The sequence below is a fragment of the Populus nigra genome, chromosome 8, assembly GCF_951802175.1.
Source record: "Populus nigra chromosome 8, ddPopNigr1.1, whole genome shotgun sequence".
Taxonomy (NCBI): Eukaryota; Viridiplantae; Streptophyta; class Magnoliopsida; order Malpighiales; family Salicaceae; genus Populus; species Populus nigra.
This window is the reverse complement of record NC_084859.1, coordinates 20,234,788-20,262,534: the sequence shown is the minus strand read 5'-3', so window position 1 is coordinate 20,262,534 and position 27,747 is coordinate 20,234,788. Positions and strand designations below refer to the sequence as shown.

Below are 27,747 nucleotides of genomic sequence, written 5' to 3'. Positions count from 1 at the left end.
CAGCCACCATTGATGACAAAAGAGCAAGATGAGCTGCCATAGATGCCTATAAATAGAGGCATACATTAGAGAGCAAAATGAGAGTGTGAGAGTTGTAAGAAATGTAGAGAAGAAGAGAGAAAGTGAGGGGCTGCAATGGCAGCAACCTTGCTGCCATTGCAGCAGCTGCAAGTGCAGCAAGAGAGTTGATGAGTTGAGTAGAGTGGATGTAATCCTCCTCCTCTACATGTATTTATTGTATCCTTTCTCTATCTCTAATAAAATAGACCTCTCCCGTGGATGTAGGCGGATTTGCCGAACCACGTAAAATATTGTGTCAGTGTGCTTAAGCCTCCTATGAGCAAATATCAGAACATCACCGGTCGGAAATTCCCAACATAAATGAGTGGCACAACACACACGATAAATTTTGCTAGATTTAACTAAGAGAGAGAGAGACAAAGATTGTTCAACAAGTGCAATAAGTTTATCCAAGGACAAATAGAAGGAAAACAAGATCTGTACATATTCACTGGAATCATCAATGCAGAGAACTCGCACAACTTTAGATAAACAGGGCTAAATCATTAAGTGCCTGCTCTCTTGAGTGACATTGGCCACTTTCACTTGCTTCTGAATTTTGATTCCAAAACGCGGATGCTTCCTTGTTATGAACTATGGTTATGTTCACTTGCTTCTGAAGGCTTGGGTTGTGGGTTTCTCATGTCAATTGAAGCAATTCCAAGTAAATCCAAAGAACATTGCAGTGGCACAAAAGCAGGTTTGGAGTAGGAACATGCAAGGATTATCTGTTTGACAGTATAGTAATGTTTGTTTTTTTAATATTTTTTAAAAGTATATTTTACTTAAAAATATATTAAAAAGCATAACCGGCAAAGCTCAGGTTACACCATTTAAGATACCTATATGAATGGTTTGGAGTAGGAACATGGAGCCACAGAAAGGTGGGTGGCAACTACGCTCAAAATAATGAAAAGGGAGGCCCAACAGGCTGGTACCATAAATGAGAAGATCCTACTAAGAATACTGTTGATGGGCTGCCATAAAACCTCAAAGGCACTGGCTTTAAATACAGTATAAAATAAAGCAAAAAAGTTGCCACCTTTACACTTCCTATGTTCTCTACATTAAAACCCCCCATGAAAATAAACAAATTAAATTAAAATTTTATTATAAGAATCCATATCATAAACGTGATTAAAATATTCAACAAAATAATCGAAATGAGCATGAGAATAATGAGCATACCTTCTTCTACGGATTGGAGCGGAGAGAAACAGAGAAGCGGAGGCTATCAAGGTCAGGGCTATTTTCGAAAACGGAATAGAGCTAGCTGCTCATTGAGTGAGCGAGTGAGGTCTGGTCTGTGTCAGCCGCATTATAGCCATGGTCTTTGAGCTTTTCCAAAACTGTCATTCGAGAATTGTAGTACCTGTAGCTCTGTGCTGATCAGTCGACTACCAACTCTGTCAGGCATTGGTCGCGGCTGAAAATGCCATGAACTGAAGCGCCATTGCTGTTAAAGGTATCCGTGGTTTCTACCATGATTTACTTTTCTTATTCACTGTCACTTTGATACCAAGATTTTTTAAATAATATATTTTTATATTTTTTATATTATTTTAATATAATAATATTAAATATAAATTTTAAAAATAAAAAAATATTAATTTAAATAAAAAAATATTTTAAAAAATAACAAATATAACGTTACTAAATATTATTTTAATACTATTGAAATGTCTTTTACAAAATAGAACCTATCATTGATGGGAATCTGAGGTTTTAGTTTTTATGGCCTAGTAGAGGTTTTGTAGGCCCATTTAAAATTAATAGGCCTACAAAACTCTGCCTATGACATGCCCCTACGTATAAAGTTACACATTGATATTGGTATTAAACCCAGTTTAAAAGAAAAATTACATAGACACGCAACATATTACTCTTCATAAAAAGAAATATTGTTAAATATCTTATAGTATTATATAGTCGTCTACGTACTATGAGGTGTCACAACTTTAATCAATTGATTAGATTATTTGTAATTTGTTTGAATTTTATTTTTATTTTTTTATATATATATATATATATATATATATATATATATATATATATATATAACTCGTGTGTTTTGCTAAAAAAATGTAATTTTTTGATATAGGAAAAATGAAAAAAAGGAAGCACATCCTCTGGGTCATGGCCTTAATCAAGTTTAAAATTGAAATTAAAAAAAATATTGATAAAATAAAATTTTATTTACTTGGTTCAATTTTTAATAATTTATTTAATCTCATAAAACCTGATACAAACTTGATTAAATCAATATTAATAAATTTATTTTATAAAAAAAACGAAACATCATTTTAATAAAATGATTCATTGGAGATCCACTAATTAATTAAATGACTCAATAATCCAAATTTGTTTTATGCTCAATACTCAAATCGGGTTTGATTTGAAAAAATAATGACAATTTTGCACAAAACAAAATATATTCATTATAATATAATATGTATAAATGTATTTTCCTTATATTTATGCAATTTGAAACAACACGCATGAAACATATATCAATTAAATTCCTATAGAATCTTAATTCTTACATGATTTATATTTCATCTTCCATTTTCTTTTTATTTGTTTCAAGCCGATTCTTTTTTTCTCTACTGATTCTTTTCCAATTAAGATGTATTCTTTCTTTCTCTGTTCAAGTTCATGAATAGATACAAATGTACAAAAATTCTATTTTTATTATAATGGTAAGAAAAATATATTTTATATCAAATATCAAGTTCTAATTTGATCATCACTTGTCTTTTAATTTATTTTTAAAATTATAATTTCCAACTTTTTCTAACCATTAACATAACTATAGAGAAGAAATGAAGAGTATTTGTTGTAATTAGTTGTAACAGCCATTAATCAATTTGCTGGAAAGTATTTGTTGTGATGAGGTTTAACTTGCCACCTGGCAATTTGTCATTCTTCCATTTATTATCCTTCAATTAACATAACTATGAAAATAGGGTTTTGTGTGTCAATCATCAATAGCATTTAAATAAATGTTGTCATTTATCTTTGGACCCAGTTAAATTATAAGATAATATAGCATTCAGATAAATACATTTAGATGAATATATTGAATCTATATATATATATATATATATATATATATATATATATATATCTTTGGACCCAGTTAAATTATATATATATTAAATTGGGTTTTGTCCATGGAAAGTCCTGGAATTTTGTTCATATGATTTTATTAAATTGGGTATTATATTTGTAACTAATTATAATATGTATAGAAACAAAACAAAAAATATTTTGGTCGAGGAATATGGTAGAGTTTTTGAAAAAAGATTATTGCTTTTATTTTGTATAGATAATGCAAATTTGGTTACAATTTCATGCTTTATAAGGAAATGAATTCTAGAAAAAAAAAAACAATACAAGTTTATTTTTTTTCAATAAACTATATAAGCCTCAAGTAGAGAAGTGAGTGGACTGAGCAACCAGCCTGGTAGGCGTAGCTCATTCCTTACCATTAAAAGATACTGTGCTCCTACTAGACCCATATCTATTATCCTAAGCCCAGACCCATATCCATTCCCGAATACATCATACCTACCCCATAGAGACAAAAATAACTTTTCATATATGTTCATGAATGTTTTTTAATCCTCATATTTTCTATAAAAACATTTTAGTCCATATGAAGTTTAGGATTTATTTTATTTTATAAAAAACATACAAAGCTTTAGTTTCAAATGAGTGGTTTGGAATTTATAAAGCGTTAGGATACGTAATGTTGCTGTTAGTAATATATGAAGGGACCTAGGGACAACAAAATTAAATGTTTTAACATGATTTAATTCCTATTTGATTTATATCACTCAAAACTACTCTATAAATAATTTATTTCAAAATTATATTATTTGATAAAATTAAGTGGAAGATAAGCTTCATTTTCAAGCTATGTATATTTACACTTTTGCTAGCAATCAATTAACCAAGATTTAGTTTAATTACATTATTCTCTAAGAATAATTTCACTTCCAATTAAAAACTTCAATTATTGATTAAGAAACTAAAAATATTTAATGTAGAAACCCATTCAATTAATTGTTGATGAATGATGATATCACATGATAACCCATAGCACGGATTCAATTCCCTCTAATTCTGCAGCTCAATCACCCACAATTCAAATACTACAAAAACTCCAGCAAATTACCATACTGCAAACACTAGAGGACAACACCAAGCACCATTCATGAAAATGACCAAAGGCATATCATCAATAAGATTTGAGGGTCAGCTGTACAATTTTAATGCCAGGAGAAAACAGAGGAAGCATCTGGTTATGAGAATAGAGTCGGAGGATTGCAGTCAGCTTCGACGACCGGAGAATAGACAACGGCAGGGAACAAACGATGCCAAACCCAAATGATACAAGAGGAGCCAGCAGCTGCCTATGCAACTCCAAATTTAGCATCATTCTTTAAAATGTCTGGCCACGCAAATTTCTTAACAAAATTATTGAAAATTTCTTTAAAAAATAATTTATTAATAGAAAAATATTTTTATAAAATTATATTCACTGCATTATCAAACATACACAGCATATTAGCCACGGTCTTAAGGCATTTCCAAAACTATCCTTCGAGAAATGCAGGACTGGTAGCTCTGCTCTGACCCGTCGTCTACTCTGTCAAGCATTGGTCAAGGATGAAAACGTTGTGAATCGAAGCACAGTTTCCGTTAAAGGTATTTTTAGTTTCTGCCATGGTTTATTTCTGTTGGTCATTGTCACTCTTAGAAATTATTTGATTTTATGGTGATACAATTTTTTTTAAATAATAATAATTTTTTAAAAAAAATTATGTTTTTGGATTTGTTTATACGGTGATACAGTTTTTCTTAAATAATAATAATAATTTTTTAAAAAAAATTATATTTTTAGATTGTTTTAATATGTAATGTCAAATATTAATTTTTAAAAATAAAAAAAAAATTATTTAAATATATTTTTAAATAAAAAATACTTTAAAAAATAATTATTACCACAATATCAAATATTATTTTAATTAATTATGTTGGAGTGTCTTTTATAAAATAGGATGTAAAGTGCTGATGAGCCTATGAGGTTTTATTTTTTATGGCAAGTTAGAGCTTTTGTAGGCTCATTTAAAATTAATGGGTTGGATCGTGATCATGATAAATAAAGATTGAGAATTTGATCTGATTATGCAGATAACATGCCTTAACTTGTCTAAAGTTACGTCAATGTGTTATTAAATCCGGCTCAAGGTAAGTTAAGAGCTTAGATTGAATTTTAAATTAAATTGGATAGGATTTGACCTGGTATAATCCAACTTATTTGATCAATCAAAACTCAATTTAATTTTAAAAAATTCACATCATTTTAATTTGTTTTTTCAAAAAACTCCTAAAGTAATATCACTTTCTATTGATTTATGTTAACCCACTACTTGAATTATAATTCGAGTTGGGTTTAATAACTTAGATATTATTATTTTCGTTCGAGAGTAAAGGAATAAAAATTGATGAGGTGCAAGTTAGAGAGGGGAATTAGTGTGAATTATGCTGGTGAACTTCATAAATTTATTTAACTTTCGCATTGCTTATTTATCCTCCAAGGCGTGTGATTTCTTTTTTATACCGAGTGGAAAACAACGACGTGATGATTTCATGATAGATTTACACCCTTGACACTTGTGGCATAAATTTGAGTAATCTGTGTCACAAATTGCTTTTGAGTTTGCAGTATAACACCGCCCTCGTTCGCCACAGAACGATCTGCCAAAGATTTTGTTGGGAAAACTCGGGACAACTAACCGGATCAATTAAGCGGAATACATTCACAATTCACAAGTCCCAATCCTTTTTCCCTCTTTGTGCAGTAAAAAACAGATTCAAACAATGATCAAATATAATGCAAATAATCACACAAATTAACACCAAGATTTTTACGTGGAAAACCCGATGCGGGAAAAACCACGGGACCGGAGTCCACCTAAAAACTTCCACTATCACAAATAATGGGTTCACAACTGTTCTTCCTCAGATTCAACTAAGGGATACAACATATATATCATCAAGAACTACTTATTCTCGGATTACAACAAGATTAAAGGAGAATTATTTGAGAAAAACTCACAAAACTGACAGCCCCGTTTTCTGTCAAAACGGCCAGCTTTCACACCACCAATCTTCGATCCAACCGTCCAGAATGAAGAGGAATGTGTCTAGAAGCTGCTGTCAAAATCTCAGCCCGATCCAACGGTGAACGAGCTGGAAATCGAAGAACGAACACAGGCTGCTCTGCTGCCTCTTCTTCTTTTTTCTCTTGTTTTTCTCCCGTTTTTGCTACTGCCTCTACAGTGGCAGCTCCTCTATTAATTCAAAGAGACAGCCTTGCCTTGCTGTCTCTTACTAATTAATATGGTGGTCCCACCATCACATGGTGCGGGACCACACACAACAAATCTCCCCCTCACGCACCATGTGAGGAATTCGCCATATTGGCGATCAACATGTAAGCTTCAATTTAGGAGGCTCTGATAAGCCTGCTTCCCTTCTACAAAACTCAAACTTCTCTCTCGGTAGAGGTTTGGTCATCATATCTGACACGTTGTCATCAGTATGGATCTTCTCAACAACAAATGACTTCATCTCCATAGCATCTCGAATCCATTGATATCTAACTTCAATGTGCTTTGACCGAGAGTGAAAAGTAGGATGCTTACTGAGATGGATTGCACTTTGACTATCACAGTGCAACACAAAGTTCTCTTGAACTAGGCCAAGTTCATGTAAGAACTTCTTCATCCATAACAACTCTTTGCCCCCTTCAGTAAGAGCAATATATTCAGCCTCTGTAGTGGATAATGCCACACATTTTTGCAACCTTGATTGCCATGAGACTGCTCCCCCTGCAAACTTCATCAAGTATCCTGATGTGGACTTTCTAGAATCAACATCACCAGCCATATCTGCATCTGTGTATCCATCCAACACAGGTTTATCATTACCAAAACATAAGCTGAAACTAGAAGTACCTTTGAGATACCTGAGTATCCATTTCACTGCTGACCAGTGTTCTTTACCAGGATTGGAGAGGAACCGACTAACCACACCAACTGCATGAGCTATATCCGGCCTTGTGCAAACCATGGCATACATCAAGCTACCAACTGCGGATGCATAAGGAACCTTTTCCATTTCATCTCTTTCTTCATCACTTGAAGGACACTGCTTAGAACTTAATTTAAAGTGGCTTGCAAGTGGAGAACAAACCGGTTTGGAGTTGCTCATGTTGAATCTCTCAAGTACCTTTTGGACATATCTCTCCTGAGATAGCCAAAGTTTCTCCTTCTTCCTGTCACGTGTGATCTTCATGCCAAGAATCTGTTTTGCCGGTCCTAAGTCTTTCATTGCAAAAGACTTGCTTAACTCTTCCTTCAACATCTGAATCTTCTTAGCATCATGGCCAACAATCAACATATCATCCACATACAACAGGAGAATAATAAAGTTTCCATCTGGAAACCTTTTCATAAATACACAATGATCAGAAGTGGTCCTGTCATAACCATGATCCACCATGAAAGAATCAAACTTCTTGTACCATTGTCTTGGAGCTTGCTTTAACCCATATAAGCTCTTTTTCAACTTGCAAACTAGCTGCTCTTTACCTTTTGCTTCAAACCCTTCAGGCTGTTCCATGTAGATCTCCTCATCTAAATCACCATGGAGAAAGGCAGTTTTCACATCAAGTTGCTCAACTTCAAGGTTCAAACTAGCAGCTAAGCCAAGCACAACTCGGATTGAAGACATCTTGACCACTGGTGAAAAGATTTCTTCAAAATCAATACCCTTCTTCTGACCGAAACCTTTCACAACCAATCTTGCCTTGTACCTTGGCTGTGAACAATGTTCATCAATTTTCAACCTGAACACCCATTTGTTCTTGAGCGCTCTCTTACCTTTAGGAAGCTTCACTAACTCAAAGGTATGATTTTCATGCAAGGATTTCATCTCTTCTTGCATTGCTTTCAACCACTCACTTTTCTTCTCATGTGACATAGCTTCATCAAAGCATTCTGGCTCTCCCCCGTCAGTAACCAGCACATACTCATGAGGAGAGTATTTGGTGGAAGGTTGGCGAGGTCTAGTTGACCTCCTCAATTGTGGCTCATCTGGAGCTTCCTGCATAACCTGTTCAGGAATAACATCAATATCATCATTAGCTGATTCAGGATCACCAACTAATGGCTCATTAAGAAAACCACCATTTTCATCATTTTGCAAGTCTCCCCCATGATTAACAGGCATCAAAGATAACTGTGGAGTAGGTGCTGGATTTGAATTAGATGGAATAAAAGTAGTAGACTCTGTTTTCTCCTTCAGTTCAAAGTCTTCAATGGTTTGATCTTCAAAGAAGATAACATCTCTGCTTCTCACAATTTTCTTCTCCTTTGGATCCCATAACCTATAACCAAATTCATCATCTTCAGAGCCCAAGAAAATACACTGTTTTGTCTTGCTATCAAGCTTAGACCTTTCATCCCTTGGAACATGTACAAATGCTCTACATCCAAACACTCTCAAGTGTGCATAGGAAACATCCTTTCCTTTCCAAACTCTATCTGGAACATCAAACTCAAGAGGAACTGATGGAGAAAGGTTGATCATGGCAACTGCAGTCTTCATTGCCTCACCCCAAAAGGACTTAGGCAGCTTTGCATGAGAGCGCATACATCTAATTCTTTCAACAATTGTTCTGTTCATTCTCTCAGCCACTCCATTCTGTTGTGGAGTCTTAGGAACTGTCTTCTCTAACTTGATGCCATGTTCCCTGCAGTACTTCTCAAAAGGACCCCTGTATTCACCACCATTATCTGCTCGAACACATTTCAGCTTTCTACCAGTTTCTCTTTCAACTCTGGCATGGAAATCTTTAAAGACATCAAGCACCTGATCTTTGGATTTCAAACAAATAGCCCAAATCTTCCTGGAGTGATCATCAATAAAACTAACAAAGTACAATGCACCTCCAAGAGACTTATCAATCATTGAGCAAACATCAGTATGAACTAAATCAAGAACATGTGACCTTCTATGTGAAGATGATCTTTGAAATGCAACTCTATGTTGTTTACCAACTAAACAATGAGTACATGTGTTCAAGTTCATACCTTTTAAAGGAAGGTAATTCTTCTTGGCAAGGATTCCAAGGCCTTTCTCACTCAAATGTCCAAGCCGCTTATGCCATAAATCAGTAGAGCAATCTTCAATTGCATTTACCTCCCCTTTGATCACCTTGGCTTGTGACATGTAGAGACCCATCTTCTTCCCTTTAGCAACAATTAAGGAATTTCTGGAGAGCTTCCATTTACCATCTCCAAAGTAACTGTGATAGCCTTCTTCATCAAGAGTACCAGTAGAGATCAAATGTAGGCGCATATCAGGCACATGCCTAACATCTTTGAGTAGCAACTTGCACCCAGTATTGGTTTCCAACCAAATATCTCCAATGCCCACAACACTAGCCATCCCTTGATTTCCCATCCTAACTTGACCAAAGTCACCAGCAGTGTAGGATGTGTAAAAATCACGTCGGGGTGTAACATGGTAAGAAGCTGCTGAATCTGCAACCCAGGTGGTATCTTGACATGCAAGATTAACACAACCATCATCACACACAATGGCAACATCACCATCAGATACAACTGCAGCTGTACCATTCTCTTCATTCTTGTCTTCATCTCTACCCTTTTTATCTCTTTTATACTTTCTGCAATCTTTGACACTTGTGGCATAAATTTGAGTAATCTGTGTCACAAATTGCTTTTGAGTTTGCAGTATAACACCGCCCTCGTTCGCCACAGAACGATCTGCCAAAGATTTTGTTGGGAAAACTCGGGACAACTAACCGGATCAATTAAGCGGAATACATTCACAATTCACAAGTCCCAATCCTTTTTCCCTCTTTGTGCAGTAAAAAACAGATTCAAACAATGATCAAATATAATGCAAATAATCACACAAATTAACACCAAGATTTTTACGTGGAAAACCCGATGCGGGAAAAACCACGGGACCAGAGTCCACCTAAAAACTTCCACTATCACAAATAATGGGTTCACAACTGTTCTTCCTCAGATTCAACTAAGGGATACAACATATATATCATCAAGAACTACTTATTCTCGGATTACAACAAGATTAAAGGAGAATTATTTGAGAAAAACTCACAAAACTGACAGCCCCGTTTTCTGTCAAAACGGCCAGCTTTCACACCACCAATCTTCGATCCAACCGTCCAGAATGAAGAGGAATGTGTCTAGAAGCTGCTGTCAAAATCTCAGCCCGATCCAACGGTGAACGAGCTGGAAATCGAAGAACGAACACAGGCTGCTCTGCTGCCTCTTCTTCTTTTTTCTCTTGTTTTTCTCCCGTTTTTGCCACTGCCTCTACAGTGGCAGCTCCTCTATTAATTCAAAGAGACAGCCTTGCCTTGCTGTCTCTTACTAATTAATATGGTGGTCCCACCATCACATGTGCGGGACCACACACAACAGATTTATTAGAGCCTGGAGTTTTCCCCAGCACTGAAACAGCTGTCTTTGCGGCTAGGTACACATATGGTGACTTCTCTCTTCATGTATTTTTCAGTCCGAAAAGAAAAACTGATCCTTATAGGTCTGGTGATAACCATTCTAATTGCTTGCGGCAGGAGGGAGGCAAATCCTTTGGACTATCTCTCATGCCCCATCATCAGCACAGCAGGAGAGAATGGGGGTGCTGTCTTCCTCGGTGAAAACTAATGGTGATAGTGTTTCTGTTTCCCAAACTAGGATTGAAGGAGGTGCCAAAGCATTCCAGCGAGTTCGAGTCATTTATGCTCGAAATTCGGTTTATTTCTGGTTGGATGTGGATTCTCAAGGATTGATCATCCTGAGCTTGTCTGTACCATAATGAGACTAGAGATATCAGGTTCCAAAGCAACTGATAGTAGCCATTGAAGCTGCAAATGGACTAAACTATAAGCAGAAAGGATGAGGGTGCACACCAAGAGTCTTAATGACACCATCATCCGCTAATCACCAAGAGTCTTAAGACTTTTGCCACGACATGCCTGTGAAGTACAAAAATAAAAGATTATTTTTCAGTCAAAACAAATAAAGTTGGAAAGAATAAATTTTGCTAGATTTAATTAAGAGAGAGAGATTGTCACAGAACTTGCAGGGTCAAAAGAATCATCAAGGGGAGGAGGCGAGGATGCAGAGATGTTTGAATCCTACTAAATGCACCGCATGGCTGTTAGACGATTGTAGGGGTATTGTGTCACAAAACACACCGTTTCAATTACCACCTAGACACATCGTTTAAACTTTAAATGTTGGTGTTTCTTTTATTTAGCTGAGAATCTTGCCACGTGTTGGCTATTGCTTGATAATTGGAAGTTGTTCTTTTATCCGCTCTTTCAGTTAGTATTTGTAACAGAATGCCAGCGTGAAAATAGAAGAATGACAAATGTTGGCTTAACCAATTTATGTCCCTCTTTGAGGACTCTGAGGAGTTTGGGAGGCAAGGGTGGAGAGCCAGCTTTTTTTTTTTTTTTTTTTACTGTTATGAGCTATTAAATAAATATATAATTTTTTTAAGATAAATTATTAACTCATGTACATAAATTTTTAAAATTAACAGTAAAGTTTTAATTCAAATATACTATCTAAAATATTAAAAAATAAATTTAAAAATATATAAAATTAAAGTGAAAGTAAAAATAAACTCACTATTAAAGTTGCATCCTTCGATGTTTTGTGGAATATAATTCATCTATAATCGAATTTGAATCGATATTGTAACAACCCCTCAACCGGGATAAAAAAACAATCTCATGTCAACTGAAAAACAAAGTAATTAAATTTTTTTTCTCTCTCAATTCCTCATTCCTTCACTTGATTCTTCCTTAGATTAGTATTTTATAAGTTAGACTTTGTAAGTTTACAAGGTTATTTTCTCACTTTTCTTATCTTTTTTTCTAGGATTTTTTTTATGTTTTCCGCTTACTTTTCTCTTTTTCTCTCGCGCCTTTTTTTTTCTATTCTGCTTCTGCCCAGTCGGCAACATATAAAGGAAGGAAGAACTGATTTGTTTTATTTTTTAATGGCAAATAACAATTTTACCCTTAATGAGTCGTTTTGCTTTTATTTGATGTGTTTTTTTGTTAGCACTACCAAACTCTGTTCATTATAAAATTTAAACCAGATTTTAGTCAATATATTTTAAGATCCCTCGTAAAATTTCAGCTCAATCTGATGGTCAGATTGAAAATTACATTCAATAATGTAAAATTGGTCAAATTGTGATTTTTTTTATCAAATTTCTGAATTTCTCCAAAAATTCTGAAATTTTAATCCAAGTTAAAGCATTATATTAGAAGGCTCCACGTAAATTTTCTTTACATAAAACTAGTATAAAAATATTGATAAAATCTTGATCTGGGCTAGAGCCCACCCTAGCCCATGCATGCCGCCGCCCTTGTTGGGCGGCAAGAAGTAACGTTGGAAGGTTATATAGAAGCTTTGCGTGCCAGATTTAGAGGCAAGAGTATGGTTATATTGGAAGATTGATTATAAGGAGAACTGTGTTAAAGTGAAAAAGCATGACTTGCAGTTTTTTTTTTAATGGATGAAAATTTTGAAGGAATTAGGAATTGGCAAAGTGTTCAAATGGTGTGATTCATTTGGAAATTAGATGGAGTTTTCATAAGTGATGAGAGATATTGATTTAGTTGAAGATTAAGGAGTGGTTGTGGTATGGGATTTAGGGGAAAGTGAGTGGTTGTGACGAGGAAGAATCGATCAGTAGTATTTGAATGTGGCACACTGACATAGAGTGAAGAAATAATAAGAAAACTATTACAGCTTCTCAAGTGTTTTAATTTGGGAGTCGTTTTCACGGGCCATATAGCTATGAAGCTGGTGGAAATTATGCAGGGAAAGGGCTGGAGGAGGGAAGAATATAATTTTTCTTGGGAACTGAAGGAAGAGTTCAGCGAATGAAGTTAGGATGTGGAAAGAGATGGAGCTTGTGATGATAAGAGAAGCTACGCATAGTGATTGGTGATTACGAAAGTCGTGTGGATTCATATCTAAAGAAGCTAAGAAGAAGGTATCTTTGAAGGCACTTCCCTCCCTTTTCCTTACAAAGTAGCTTGGAACTGATGGAAAGATGCATATTTATTTGTGGATCAGTTGATGGGGTGCAATGTGATATCCTCCTTCTTAAAGATGTTCACACTTTGAGGTATTTTTTATTGGATATCCAGCAGAAAAAAACTTGATATTGCTTGGTTTGTCTTCCATGGATATTGATAAAAAGGTGATATGCATGCCTACTGGAAAATATACTTCTTCTTGCCGGGTCTGAAATTCAAACTTATGTTCACCAGGGACCTTTCAATAATGTTGTTGAAGTGAACTGCTAGGTCATTAATCACAAGTCAAAATAGGAGACTGCTGATGGTGCATCAGTTAGAGATACCTTTGATTCACATATTCAGGATTCAGAGTTTTGGGTCTTTTACTTTGGTTATAGATGTCCAGCTATAAAATATTGTCTAATTTTTATTGAATAGGTTTTATTTATGGTATTAGGGCACCTAAGTTTCTTTCTCCGGTGACACACTTATTGGTGAAGTTTGGTTGTGATCTTGGTGTCAAATAATACCAAATAATGACTCAATTAAATATTTTGTATCCCAGAGATTAACTTGTGACTGTTTCATTCTTCTCATGTATCCCCCATTCAGTGATGATGCTTACTCACTATCTTTTCAGCTTACGAACATAAAATGGGGTGAGGCTGAAGATAGTGATGACCATATCGTGCCATATCCAGAGGCAAGTGAAGATTATTGCAAGAAACAGGAATCGAGTGAAGAAGCTAGCACCATTAAATCTAGTGAGCAGAAGGCACCTGGGGCTAAAGTTGATACCGATGGCAGAAAGCTGGAGAGCATTTCGAATGTTGACACAAGTGAAGGAACTTCTTCCTTAGGGCTTGACATGGACCGATGGCCTAACTTGTCCTCACGTAATGCTGCCAAAACTGAGCAGGATTCTTTGGAAACTTCAATCTCTAACAATCTAACTGAGATTACCAAACTCGATTCATCAGCAGGTGATGAGATTTCAATTCAATAGCATAGTATCTTACATGCTACTGTCATTCTAATTCTTTTTTAAAAAAAACGCGGAGACAGATCATCTTGATAAGGACACTGAGATTTTTCAAAATCCTCATGAAGGTAAAGAGCAAGGTGATTTTGTTGATTATGGCTGGGCTAGCATTGGAAGCTTTGATGATCTTGATCGAATTTTTAGGTAAAGCACAGTTACCATTTCTTACTTTCTGCACCTAAATGAAAGATGGTCAGCAGCACCCTGATATGGAAGCTTGTATATCTCATTATTCTGATAATTTGAACAATTTCTTATTACTGAATGTGAAGTGAAAGTTTCGCGAACAAAATAATTATGCTCACTGTCTATTTTCATTTCAGAAGAAAAAAATCATGTAGTACAGGAGTGTTGTTGTGATGGAAAAACAACCAGACTCTTTTAATAAATGTAGTTTCTTCTGTTTTGGATCTATATCCTTTTCCAAATAAGTGCTGTCTGCTAAAAGCAACACTAACAAAAAATGACTAGTTAAATGAAAATTTATGGTTTTTGATCCTTAGCTTAATTTTGTTAATTGGGAAAAGAACCTGAAGGATGCCAGTTTTTAGCAGCACAATATCCTCGATTACAAGTATAAATGGCAGAAAGAATGTAATATAGCAGCACTGGATTTGTAAGGAATTGGTGAGCTTGTTCAATTGTGGAAGGGCTTTCCTGCATTTCTGTTCTTCACTAATGTTCTTATATTTTATCTTGATTTTGTTGGAGAACAGTAATAACCTCAATATCCTCACAAGTGGTGATTTTGCAGCAATGATGACCCAATTTTTGGCAATGTAAATCTTGGTAATGCTGATGAGCTATGGTCTTCTTCAAAATATACAACTAACAGCCCGGTAAAGCCCTTTCCAATATCTGTGGCTTCGAGAGAAGAGGACCAGCTGTTTGCCCTTGGCTATGGAAAAATGAACGACCCTGCATCTCATGGTCTGCAGAATACTCAGGCAAGCCTTGATCATTTAGAATATGAAGAAGGTAAAAACAAGCCTATACTGAAGGAGCAGGTATAGCGACTCAATTTTCAGTAATGAGTTCACTTATTAATGCCCCATGCTCAAGTGCAGGAGCTGAGAGAAGCTTAGCATTTATTTTATTTATTTTTTGTGCTTTTGCAGACAGATTTGGCTGTTGTGGGAAAGAACACGGCGGCTAACTCTCAACTGACAGAGGAAAATGGTGCTTTTCCAAATGAATTAGCAAACAAGGTACCTTTTTTTTTTCTTCCTTTTGATATTTTCAAAATCTTGATACTGAACCAGACATGTTACTGATTTTTACCCTTTTCATCCAGGATAACTTTTAGACTCAATAAGGACCAAATACAATCTTTGTTTTTTAGAATCCTGCTATGATCTTTTGATGTTCTAAGTTCTTCTGTCCAGGATTCAAGAAAAGTTATATCAGTGAATTGAAGTTGGAAAATCTTGATATTGTGATCCTTTCACTAATACAGTGTGCTTTCCTCATATTAGATCTTAAATTAGATTGGAGGGACAGCGAAACCTAATTAGAGCTGGGAAGGGTAAAAGTTACCTTACACTTGAATTTATTAAGACTTCTTGAGTACTTCTCTGGAATGGAAAATGGCGACAGAAAAGAGAAATTATATTATTTAAATTCCTCTTCGTCTCTTCATATTTCTTGCTATTATTTTAGTTTTATTTTTTGGAATGAGAATAAACTTGGATGTTGGGTGAATATGGATTTACATTATTTAGTCATCACTTCAATAATGCATCAATTAAGTTATCCTGGATGTCAAATCCATGACTTAACCATGATATCGATTGCCTAAAGTAAAGCCATTGTGTGGTTTTCTGTTAGTAGGAAGGAGAAAGGAATAACATGTGAAAATTCAGGAGGCATCAGTTACTTATATTTCTAGCGTGACATCCACTCTTCCCAGGGACATGCAAATTCTGTTTGCTTGGCATAGATTAGCTAATACCTCAATATATTCTGAACAATAGAAGCCCTTTAGATCGTAAGTTACAGTTAAAAAAATAAATAACATTGAATTTATCCTTACAAACCATGTACTGAATTAAAATACTAACTGTGCCTTAGTCACTCTCCCCTGCAGGTCTAGATGGTTAAAACGTTGATCAGACTTACAGGCAAAAGAAGATCTTGAAAGGTCGGGAAAAACTGGAAGAAAAAGGTGAACTGAAATCATACCAAGATTTTTATGGAAACTGGACTTCTTCTGGAATCCCAGCCTGTCAACTTAAGAATCATTTAGCACCCCAAATTATGCAATCTTCTCCCCCTTCAATTCTCAGCCAACAGAAGCAGCTACAGGGTTCCGAGCAGTTGCAGTACCAGCACCAGCAGATTTCCAATCCATTTGTGGCCCCTTCTGCATACGGAAGTATTACAAATCCATATTCTATGCCTGGGTTGTCCCACATTCAGTCTGGGGATTTTAAGCATCAACCTTTAGCTTCTGGTTATGAAGTTTCTTCAGGTAATGTGAATCCTGTTAAAGTTTTCTGACTTTCCAACAAAATTTCTAGTCATTTAATCATCGACCTAAAATTTCTGGTTATGAAGTTTCAGGCAATGCAAATCCTATAAACAAGTTAGCTGACTGTCCAGTGAAACCCCAGAGAATGACACCTCAGGAAAAGACTGAAAAATTAAGGAGGCGGCAACAAATTCAGGCGATGCTTGCCATTCAGAAACAGCAGCAGCAGCTTGTTCATCAAAAGTGTTCCCAAGAAAATCAAATTCAGCATGTTGAAGGAGCTGACCTTGAAGTAGAGGATCTAAGTACACTTGCTTCATTTGACCCAAACTCACCTATTGAGCAAGACGATTCCAATACAGTCTCTCTGGCGGTTAATGATTATTCAATGGAGGACACAGTACTCTACAGGCTTCAAGATATTATTTCAAAGGTATGCTTCACGTACTATTGCATTCTTTCCCTGCTAAATAATTTGTGCTTGGTTACGATTCCAAACCAATGTTTTTCAACAGTTGGATGTCAGAATTAGACTTTGTATTCGGGATAGCTTGTTCCGGCTGGCTCAAAGTGCAATGCAAAGGCATTATGCTAGTGATACTGGCAGTACAAACAATAGTAGCAGGGACGAACAAGTTGCTGCAAAAGAGGAAACCAGCAGTCAAAGAAGGTTGGTTAAGGCAATGCATTTCTCATGCTTCTGTTTTCAAATTTAATCTATCCTCTCTGTTTTTTAACATTTTTGCTCTATGAAAATGTTAAATTAGGATCTTTTAATGCCATCACCATTTTCTGTTTTCCATTCTCATTCTAGAAATAAATATTGAAAGCGGTATCCTCTATTTACAATGGAGGAATAGTGACTGAAACAATTCAATTAAGGCCGCGCTTGTTCTTAGAAGTAGAAGAAAATCTAAACAGAAAATTTTAGGTTCCTCCTTCACTGGATTTCCTTAAAAACTTGACTGAATTTGACCTTGTTGATCAAATATGTAGTAGTTCGCTTCCACTGGTTCTGTTATGATTGTGAGTGCTTGTCATCATGTCTTGATTTAGTTGAGAGAAGCTTTGGTATTGTATATAGGCCAACCTAGGTAGAGGCAGATATTAAACTGACATTTGCAGGAGAGAAGCTTTGGTATTGGAGGCCGAGCTAGGTAGAGGCAGATATTAAACTGACATTTGTAGCTTTACCCTGGTGCAGCATTCATGAGTGCAGTGCAGCAAGTAGTCATGAGGTGACAATTCAAATAGCATAATATTTAGTAGAGATTTTCATTTAATTAGAAAAGGAAATTTAATTTTTCCAATATTAACAAAATCTATGCAAGTTTTCTGCAATGTTGATTCCAGTGAATTTGTGCATAATCACCTTAATCCGAAAAGGAGAGCTAAACACACATCCAAGTCTAAATGAGTGGCACAACATACCTGATAAATTTTGCTAGATTTAACTAAGAGAGAGAGACAAAGAATGTTAAACAAGTGCAATAAGTTTATTCAAGGACAAATAAAAGGAAAACAAGATCTGTACAGATTCACTGAAATCATCAATGCAGAGAACTTGCACAACTTTAGATAAACAGGGCAAAATTAAATTTCCCTTCTAATTTACTGATCATCTGCAGATTCATGTTACATTACATTTTAAGCAAGAAAATTTAAGAACTCAAATCATCTTCTAATCGGCTCATCTATGTCTAAATAGGATACTTCCAGCCAAAACCATAAGCTGTTTTGATCTGAAACTCGATTTTTTGTTGTAAGCAATCCTTGCTTAGACGCTTCAGAGGATGCATCAAACAATGGGCCTGCTGATGAAGGAGCTAGGGAGGTTAAAGCCTCTCAATGAAGACAAGGGTAATTCCTACCCGAATCTCTTCCATGCTTGCATTATGCTTGCAGTGACGATCGATTTACTTGTAATGCCGAGGTTTTCTTTTATTGTCAGCTCACTGGATCATCACGAGGAATAAACACGAGTATTGATGGGGATTTGTAAATGTCTTTAGCAGCGTAACCATCAAGAAGTCGCATTTGTGCATGCTGGAAGTATTGTTGTTAATATAGCTACGTATCTACTGCAAAACAATGAACTCTTTGCTGTGAGTTCTCAAGCTGATGACTGTCTGTGCTTTAATCCTTTCTCTTGAGTGACATTGGCCACTTTCACTTGATTCTGAATTGTGATTCCAATACGCGGATGAATTTTATATTATCTCTTCTTTTTATATCTATTCCAAAATAGATAAATCAAAAGTTTTTGGATTTTGAATTTTTGGAGAAGGGGAATAGATTAGAGAAAGAGAAAAGGAGAGAATGGAGATTTTAATCCTTTTGATTACTTAAATTTTGAATTTTGATTTTGCCGCGTCAACAATGAAAAAGCTGTTGCAGATTACTTAAATATTTTTTAATCCTTTTCAGCTCTGCTAGGCCCGTTGTCTTTTAAGGGTGGCGCTGGCAGTTCAAAATCTGAAGCATGTGATGTTTATTTGCCGCATTTGATAGTAGCATTAATTATAGCAAAAAAGATATTGCAATAGAATGATTATTATTATATATGAAGATGAATGAGAGACAATAGGAAGAAAATATCTGTATTTCAACATGCAACAAATAAAAACAGACAAAATGGACAATATCTGTATTTCATTCATCCAAATTTTAACTGAAATTGCCTTTGATTACTGAAAAGAAAATAAACTATTTAGTAGCAATACCTCAATATGTTGGACGATTGAAAGAAAACCTCCTTTTAACTACTTCTTTGCTCCGCTGATGTTGGGGGGAAAATATATATGCAAGGAATGTGAGAAATCTTGGGCCAATCTTTACCTTTCTCCCTTTCACAACTTTCACCCAGCATAGGACAACTGTAAATTCCAAGATAAGAAAGGGAGGAGGGCAACCCTTCTTCTGGCATTGACTCAATCAGAGGGCAGTTACGTATAATCAATTGTTTAAGGGAGGTGAGGTGTTGAAGCCCCTTGTAGTCAAGAGATTTCAGGTGTTTTAGGGAATCGATTTTAAGAGATGTAAGACTTGAGGGCAGCAGCATCTCTTCAGGGAAGGATTCAACATTTTCGTCCACACCAATGTCGAGGTGTGAAAGAGAAGGGAGCGTTTGCAAGCCCCATTGCATGCGGCCTGCAATGAGTTTGTTGCACTTCCAAATCCAAAGTGATTGTAATGTGGAGGGAAAACCCCCTTCTGGACACAACTCAACTTCTGAACAATAAAATATTCCCAAACGGTTAAGGGATGGGAGGAGGGAAGGCATACTCTCAGGCAACTGCTTCAAGTTTTTGCAACGATATAAATCAAGTCGTGTCAAGACTGGAGCAGGTAACCCTCCTTTGGGAAATGAAACTAATTTAGGGCACCCCGCGATTTCCAAAGAATGGAGAGAGGTGAGATCATTGAGAGGTCTTTCATGGGCACATAGTGATTCCAGATTTGGACAGTCATGGATAGAAAGAGTATTTAACTTGGGGAGCAAGTCCAGGGCGACGCATTTGAGAGAAGCGCAGCCGTTGATTTTAATCCTTAAATCAGAGGGTGAACAACCCATTTGATCAATTTCCTCGGGTAGGGACTCTAGGGAGTTGGATCCAGAAACATAGAGAGAGTGCAACCTAGGAAACCTAGGAAGTGGAGTCGCGAGCTGCCTACATCCTTCAATTCTAAGTTCTGTTACACGTGGAAGGTTGTGACCAGGTAGGGCCTTTGCAAGGTTCGGGCATTCTTGGATTAAAAGCTCCTCTAGAAGAGGGAAGGCTTCCCGGCTGCCTTCGTCTGAAATCCACTCCCGCCACTCTGGCATCCTTCTAAAAGATAATGTTTGGAGGGATTCAAATGGCTTCTTCATAGCTGTACAATTCCCATAGAACTCAGAGCTCACAGTCTCAACTCTATCGAATGCTTCAATTGAGAGACGCTTCAAAGAAGCTAATTGCCCGAGCGGTGGTAAGGAGGTGCAGTTTTTACAACTAACGAGCCTCAAAGACACTATATTTGAGAAAGAGGACTCTCCTACCCACTCCGGAAACCTTGCACCTCCATAACCATCAATCTGAAGATCCTTCACCTTTTTATTTGGCTCTAATTTTTCAAGTGTGCTTGTTACGTGTTGCGGGTCATGAGTGTCACCATCCCATGTAAACCTCAGCTTATCAAGGTGCTTTCTACCTTTCAAATTTGCCTCAGCTGCATCCCGTGCATCCACCACATTTTGAAGGTTCCCAATATGAAGTTCTCCCCGTAGATGTCGTAGCTTTCCCAATTCTTTAATGCTAGTCTCACTCTGTCTTCCCACGAGAAAGTCAGTCAACGTTTGGAGCTTTGCAAGTTTACCTATATGTGGTGGCATCTCTTTCAAAGGCGTGTCTGAGATGTTAAGATACCGCAAGTTGATTAACCTTTCCAGAGATTCAGGCAACCTTTCGATTCTTGTTCCTTCAAGATTCAGATGTCGTAAATGCTTCAAATTTCCAAGATAAGGTAGACTAGCAAGTTCGGAGCAACCTTGCAAAATCAACGTTTGCAAATTGAGAAGAGCACTCACTTCTTCAGGCAACGTTACTAAATCTGACCAGGAAAGATCCAAATACCGCAAATGCTTCAACTTGCTAATTGAACAAAGCATCTTAGCTGCACCGGCACAATTAGACAACGATATCACTCGTAGGCGACAATGTGTTGACTGAAAGATCTTATCAAATTCGGGAGGACACATCAGATTGTGTAGAGAAGTTCGGAATGTGCGTAGATGTTGGGCTTCACGGATGTTTTCTAATATTGTGCTTGAAAAAACACCTTCCGTATCTCCATCTTCGGTATCTTCACCATCCGTGTCTTCCGTATCTACTGCGAGTGATAAATGTCGAGTCCTTCTGGTGGCCTTGGAAGAATTATTTTCCCTCAAACTGGAGCTGAAGCAAAATTGACCGGACACATGGGTAGCCAAGTCATGCATGAGATCGTGCATCACAAATAATGAGCTTGATTGCTGGAAAAACGACCTTGACAAGAGATCATCAAAGCACTCAGCACCTGCTCTTTCCATCTCATCATCTACGGAGCGGACTAAGAAGCCCTCTGCCATCCACAGGAGCACTAATTCATCCTTTTCAAATAAATAGTCTTTTGGAAATATGGCACAATAAGCAAAACACTGCTTCAGATGTGGCGGGAGATAATGATAACTTAATCTCAAGGCTGGGAGGATATTGCCTTTGGGTAAATCCCATAGATTGCTTTCCAATATCTTCTCCCACTCCTCAACATCTCTTTTGGTGCGTAGCAGACCTCCGAGTGTTTTTGCAGCTAGAGGAAGGCCTTTACACTTTTTCGCTATTTCTCTTCCAATCTGTAGCAACTCTTCATAATCATTGGGATTTTCAACACGAAATGCATGTTTGGTGAACACGAGCAAGCAGTTGTCTTCCGTCAATTCTTTTAGATGATGAGTTGTAACAGTTCTCATGACCGATGCTACACTTTCATTGCGAGTTGTGACAAGAATCTTACTCATCCCCTGTGCTCCGTATTTCAGGGGGGTAAACAACTTGTCCCACTCAGCATAATCTTCATTCCAAACGTCATCTAAAACAAGCAAGAATCTCTTTCCCTCCAATCTGTCCTTCAACTGAAGCTGGAGATTATTCAGACTATCAGAATCAGGATCAGGCTTTGAACCGAACGCCTCAAAGATCCCCTTGGTTAACCTCAAAACACTGAAATCGTCTGAAACACAAACCCAGGCTTTGAGGTCGAACCACTCTTGTACTTCGCTGCTATTGTATACAAGCTGAGCAAGCGTGGTTTTACCAACCCCGCCCATTCCCCGTACGGGAACCACACCTGGGTTTTCTCCACTGGCATCGTCTGGTTGAAGCAACTTCAGTATTGCTTCCCTGTCATCATCTCTACCATAAACACTAGATTCATCCACCAGAGAAGTTGTTGGTCTTTTAGGCGATGATGGTCTTTCTACATTGGGGTTGATCAAACCAAGGGCATGCAGTCGTTCAACTAAGGGATCTAGATCCTGCAAGAGGACTTCTAATTTTTCTTCGATCTCTCTCGAGCCCAATATTTCAAGTGGGTTAATGAAAGAAAGAAGCCTCTGCGTCTGACCTGTGAAGGTTTGATCTTCAGCTTCCACCTCCTGCCGTAGAGCTTCATAAGCAATCTCATCCAAGAAGTCGTCGGCTTTATAGACAGCGTCTTTAAGCAGGTCCAGCCAATCCCGCACAGCTCTGTTTGTTATCTGCTTCTCCTCAGCATCGTCAAGCACCACACTGAGAGATGTCATTGCTGTCTCCAACCTCGTTAGCAGCCAATCGTTGACTTTGTGGCCTCTGAAGAAGGCAACCACCTGGGGAGAGGCCATCCTGTCGAACAAAACATTAAGGAAAGAAGAAAGAAAAGCTCCCCCTACTAAAGCCCCGGCCATGGTTTCTCCTCTTTGCAAAGTAACGAAGGAAGAGTAAACAAACAAGAAGAAGAAGAAGAAGAAGAAGAAAAAGAGGGGATTTTGTTCAGGTGACAGAAGGGGAAAGAATTTGCGTAAAGAACTGGCGAAAGCTTTTTCTCTCTCGGCTCTTTAACTCTTAACTTGTTATGCTTAGGAATCCATTTAAGTGGTCACGGTTGTTTCTGATTGTTTTTTATTTAAAATATATTAAAATAAATATTTCTTTTATCTTCTTCCTTCTATCACTTTTCATTGATAAATTAAATAAATAAATCATAAATTATACTTTATATTATTATATTTTATGCAATTAACTCGCAGGCTCAGCAAATAAAGCGAATTGACCAAAAAAATTTTGAATTAATTTCTTTTAATTTTATTATTTAATATTATATTTCATTAAAAATGATTTGTTTTGATTTATTTTTATTAGATTATCCTAACCTTGTAATCTAAGAATAATACTTAACAAGTTGACTCGGGTTAACCTAAATATTTTTTGTGTTATTTTTTAATTCAAATTTTTAAAAATTGCATTGTTCACGTTGGATTTGACATTGTCAACTGGGGATTGCACTTTTTAATTTATTTTTATTTACTCTTTAAGAGGTTATTTCAATCTCGTAATTAGAGTCACATATTTAACGAGTTAAATTAGGTTATTGTTTTATATTTTTTTATAAAATTATCTCGATCTCATGACGAGTTATAAGTTTGGTAGATTGATTTAAGTTATTTTTATGTTTTTTTTTAAATTGATTTCTTTTTTTAATCTTATCCTTCAACATTTGGCTAACTAAGATTGAACTTCATAATTTATTTCTATTTTTTATCCATGTGAATATCTCTATCTTATAACCTAGATTGTAAGCTTGACAGGTTAACTCAGTTCATATTTTTAAATCATTTTTTTAATTGATTTTTTTTTCAATTATGTCATTTAATATCTGGTTGCTTAGGAATTAGACTTTATAATCTCATAACCCGAATAAAAAATTTGAGAAGTTAACTTTAGTTAACCCAATTCAATCTATTACTTTGTTATCTTCGTATTAAAAAAAAAGGTATCATTTTGAAAAATTTTCTAAGTCAAACTATATTTTTATAGTTTGTTCGAGTTGCTTCTGAACAAGTAAAATCAATTGAGTCACGTCGAATCAATCTTCACATGCTTTATTTATTTTAATTTTATCCTTTAATATTTGGTTGGTTGAGAATTAGACTTCATAATTTATTTTCTATAGAATTATCATAGTCTCATAACTTGGGTCATGAATTTAACAAGTTAACTCGGGTTGACCAAAATCAATCTAATTTATTATTATCTTAATATTAAAAAAATACATATCATCTTAAATTTTTTTTAAGTTAAACTATATTTTTACTGGTTATTAAAATTATTTTTGAAACTGCAAATTCAATCAAGTCATATCAAATAAATCACCATATGATTAATTTTTTTATATAGAATAAATTAAAACATTAACAATTTAAATAATTTTTTATTTTTTAAAAACATTTTACTCGTAGTATAATGAAGCACGAGTAAATCATCCAATTATAAATTAGTTAGCGTACATTACTTTCAATATTTTAAGTAACTCATTAAACATTTTAAAATTATTAATCTCTCTTGTATTAAAAACAATTACACAAAACTTGATGCTTTGCATAATATTTGCTTAATTCTAAAAGAATGGTGGAAGGAATCATTAAAAGAATAATGTAATTTTTAAATATCAATAGTTTTAGATGAATATATACGTGCTTTTTTAAAAAAATACATAGACAACCAACATACTACCCTTCATAAAAAAAAGATACTGTTAAATATGGTATAGTACTTTTGACAGCAAAACCGTGCTTGGTTTTTACCGTGTCCAAGTGTTTGCGCCTTGCGGTGCAAAGAGAGAGAGCGAAGGAAAGTGACAAACTTCACAAAAGTCAATAGGAATAATTTGATGGGTGGTTGAAGTCTCTCTGTCCCTCTGACATCAACCTATTTTCCACTAAATTGATTCGATATTAAATTTAATTTTGTTATTGAATTATTTTTATTTTATAACTAAATAACAGGTATAATAAGTTAATTTAGAAGATTTATATTTATTTTTAAATGATATTTTTAAAAATTATATTATTTAATACTATGTTTCATTGAGAATTAAGATTCATAATTTGTTTTAATTTTTTTATTAGGTTATTTAAGCTTTATTGTCCAATAATAATATTTAACGGGTTAAATCGGGTTAACTTAACTTATTTTTATATTATTTTTTTAATATTTTTTTTACAAATTATATCATTTAATGTTTTGAGCTTAACATAATTAAATAAATATTACACTTTATAATTTATTTTTATCTATTTTTTATAAGATTATTTTGGTTTTGTAATCAGAATTGTAAATTTAATAAATTAAATTTGATTATTTTTTATTTTTTAATAAAATTATCTCGATTTAGTAATGAATAAGTGTTTTTTAATTAAAAAAAATTGAATACTATTCTGAATGTGTTTGTGCATGCGTGAACTGCGCGTGCGAGGAAAGTGGAGTTAGGTCCCACATCTTACTCGGTCTGTCCTTGCTTTATTTGACAAGAGATCCCATCGGCTGAAAAAGGGAGTTTGATTGGAATAACTTTTATTATATGCGCAATATAGTCTTTCTTTTCACGTGATGCGCTAATAATGCGGAAGAACACTTCACTTTATTTCTTCTCTCTTCTTCTTCTTTTATCACTTTTCATTCATTGATAAAGTACGGGCTTGTGTATGCGTGGGCTGCGGGTGCTAGGAGATTGGAGTTAGGTCCCACATTTTATTAATTTTACTTGCTTTATTTGCCAAGAGATCCCATCGTCGAAAAAGTGGGTTTGATTGGAATAACTTTTATTATATATGCAATCTTTCTTTTTACTTCACATTTTAATCAATATTTTTTTAAATTTTTTATTTTAATATAATATATTTTTTAATGAGTTACCCAACTTCCACATCATAATTGTAAATTTAATGACTTAACTTGATTATTCTAATAGCTTAGGTTTTAAGATGGAATAGAATTGTTTGTTTGAGAGAATAGCTGTAATGTATGTTTTTTAAAAATATATTTTTATTTAAAAATATATTAAATTATTGATTTTTAATATTTTTAATAATTTTAATGTGTTACGAGGTTAATCTGTAGGCCTAATTTAAAGAGCATAGAAATTACCTAGATATTACAGGGTTCCTACTTTTCCTTATTTCACTGTCAAGGATATTGTTTAATCCTACTTTTCTTTTTATCAACTAAATTTCATAGTAAACTATATTTCTAAAAAATAGAGTATTCTATGGATTTTAGCCACCAATTTAACATCTCTCAAGAATTTTTAACATCCCATGACTCTATTACATACCAAAATCTAATAGGGATCAACAATTCAATGATATTCCTCGTCTAAACATTGATTCCTTTTTTGATTTTCATGGTAGTAATATTTCACACAATCTCAAGAATCAATACAAGTGCTCCATGAAATTTAAAAAGTTTTAAGGAGTTATTCAAAAAATAGTTCTATTTACTACATTATTCATCAATTCACAATATTTATTCACAGTTAAATCTCCTAAAATCTCCCATCATTGACCGGCCACTAGCTCTATTTAATTATCAAAAATTTTACTTCAATTGCAATAATTTAATCACTTTACTCTAATTTTTACATTATTTCCTATGGCAAATTACAATAATTTTTTTCCCCCAAATTTATTCAAGAACCCTAACTTTTTAATTTCAAAAATGCAATCAATTAAGAACTTTAAGCTATTAAAATTCAGATCAAAAGTCTTTAGAATGCATTGTCAAGTAACTAATTAAACTCTAAACACTTCCCAGCTTAAGCTTTCAACTCCTCCTCTTCTTTAATCTTAACTGAATTTTTTTTCTATTTTTTTACTCTCTTTCACTTGATTTTTATTCCTTCCATTTAATGCACATTTGTTTGGCATTGCGTTTCAAAAGCGTTTTTTAAAAAAATTGAATTTTTTTTTGCTTTGAATTAATATGTTTTTGATGTTTTCAAATCATTTTGATGTACTGATCTAAAAAATGATTTTTAAAAAATAAAAAAACATTATTGACATATTTTTCTTAGTGAAAAATACTTTGAAAAACAACCACAACCACACTCAAAAACACATGCTTGGTTAATGTTCCCTCAAGATCTTCCCTTAAGATTTTATGTTTCCTTTACAATTCTATCTCTCTTACATGTAAATAATAGTTTTTTCTCTTTCTTTTTTGTCCCTTTTTCTTCTTCCCCGAGCACACACATGCACACTTACACACACACTAACTTTTGACCAAATTTTCTCTACATCTCAAATAGTAAATTTTATGTTACCGCCCATGTTTAATAACAGTGTTTTGAATAGCTAAATTGATAAAATAGTATTTTAAATAATATAAATATATATATTTTTATTATATATTTTTTAATGGAAAAAACTATTTGAAAAACTAATTG

General features: G+C 34.9%; 1 protein-coding gene and 1 pseudogene across 1 annotated transcript; one reads left to right on the top strand and one right to left on the bottom strand.

Annotated features, from left to right (window-relative positions):
- Nucleotides 1-17,483, top strand: part of LOC133702012 (protein LNK2-like) — a 34,723-nt pseudogene extending 17,240 nt beyond the window's left edge.
- An 842-nt stretch (nt 17,484-18,325) lies between these two features.
- LOC133702197 (putative disease resistance RPP13-like protein 1) lies at nt 18,326-23,362 on the bottom strand. The gene is made up of 2 exons (XM_062126464.1): nt 19,476-23,362; nt 18,326-18,833 (listed from the first exon to the last, which is right to left on the bottom strand). Exon 1 carries the CDS (start codon nt 23,210-23,212, stop codon nt 19,511-19,513), a length of 3,702 nt encoding a protein of 1,233 aa, XP_061982448.1. The 5' UTR covers nt 23,213-23,362; the 3' UTR covers nt 18,326-18,833; nt 19,476-19,510.
- Nucleotides 23,363-27,747: the final 4,385 nt, after the last annotated feature.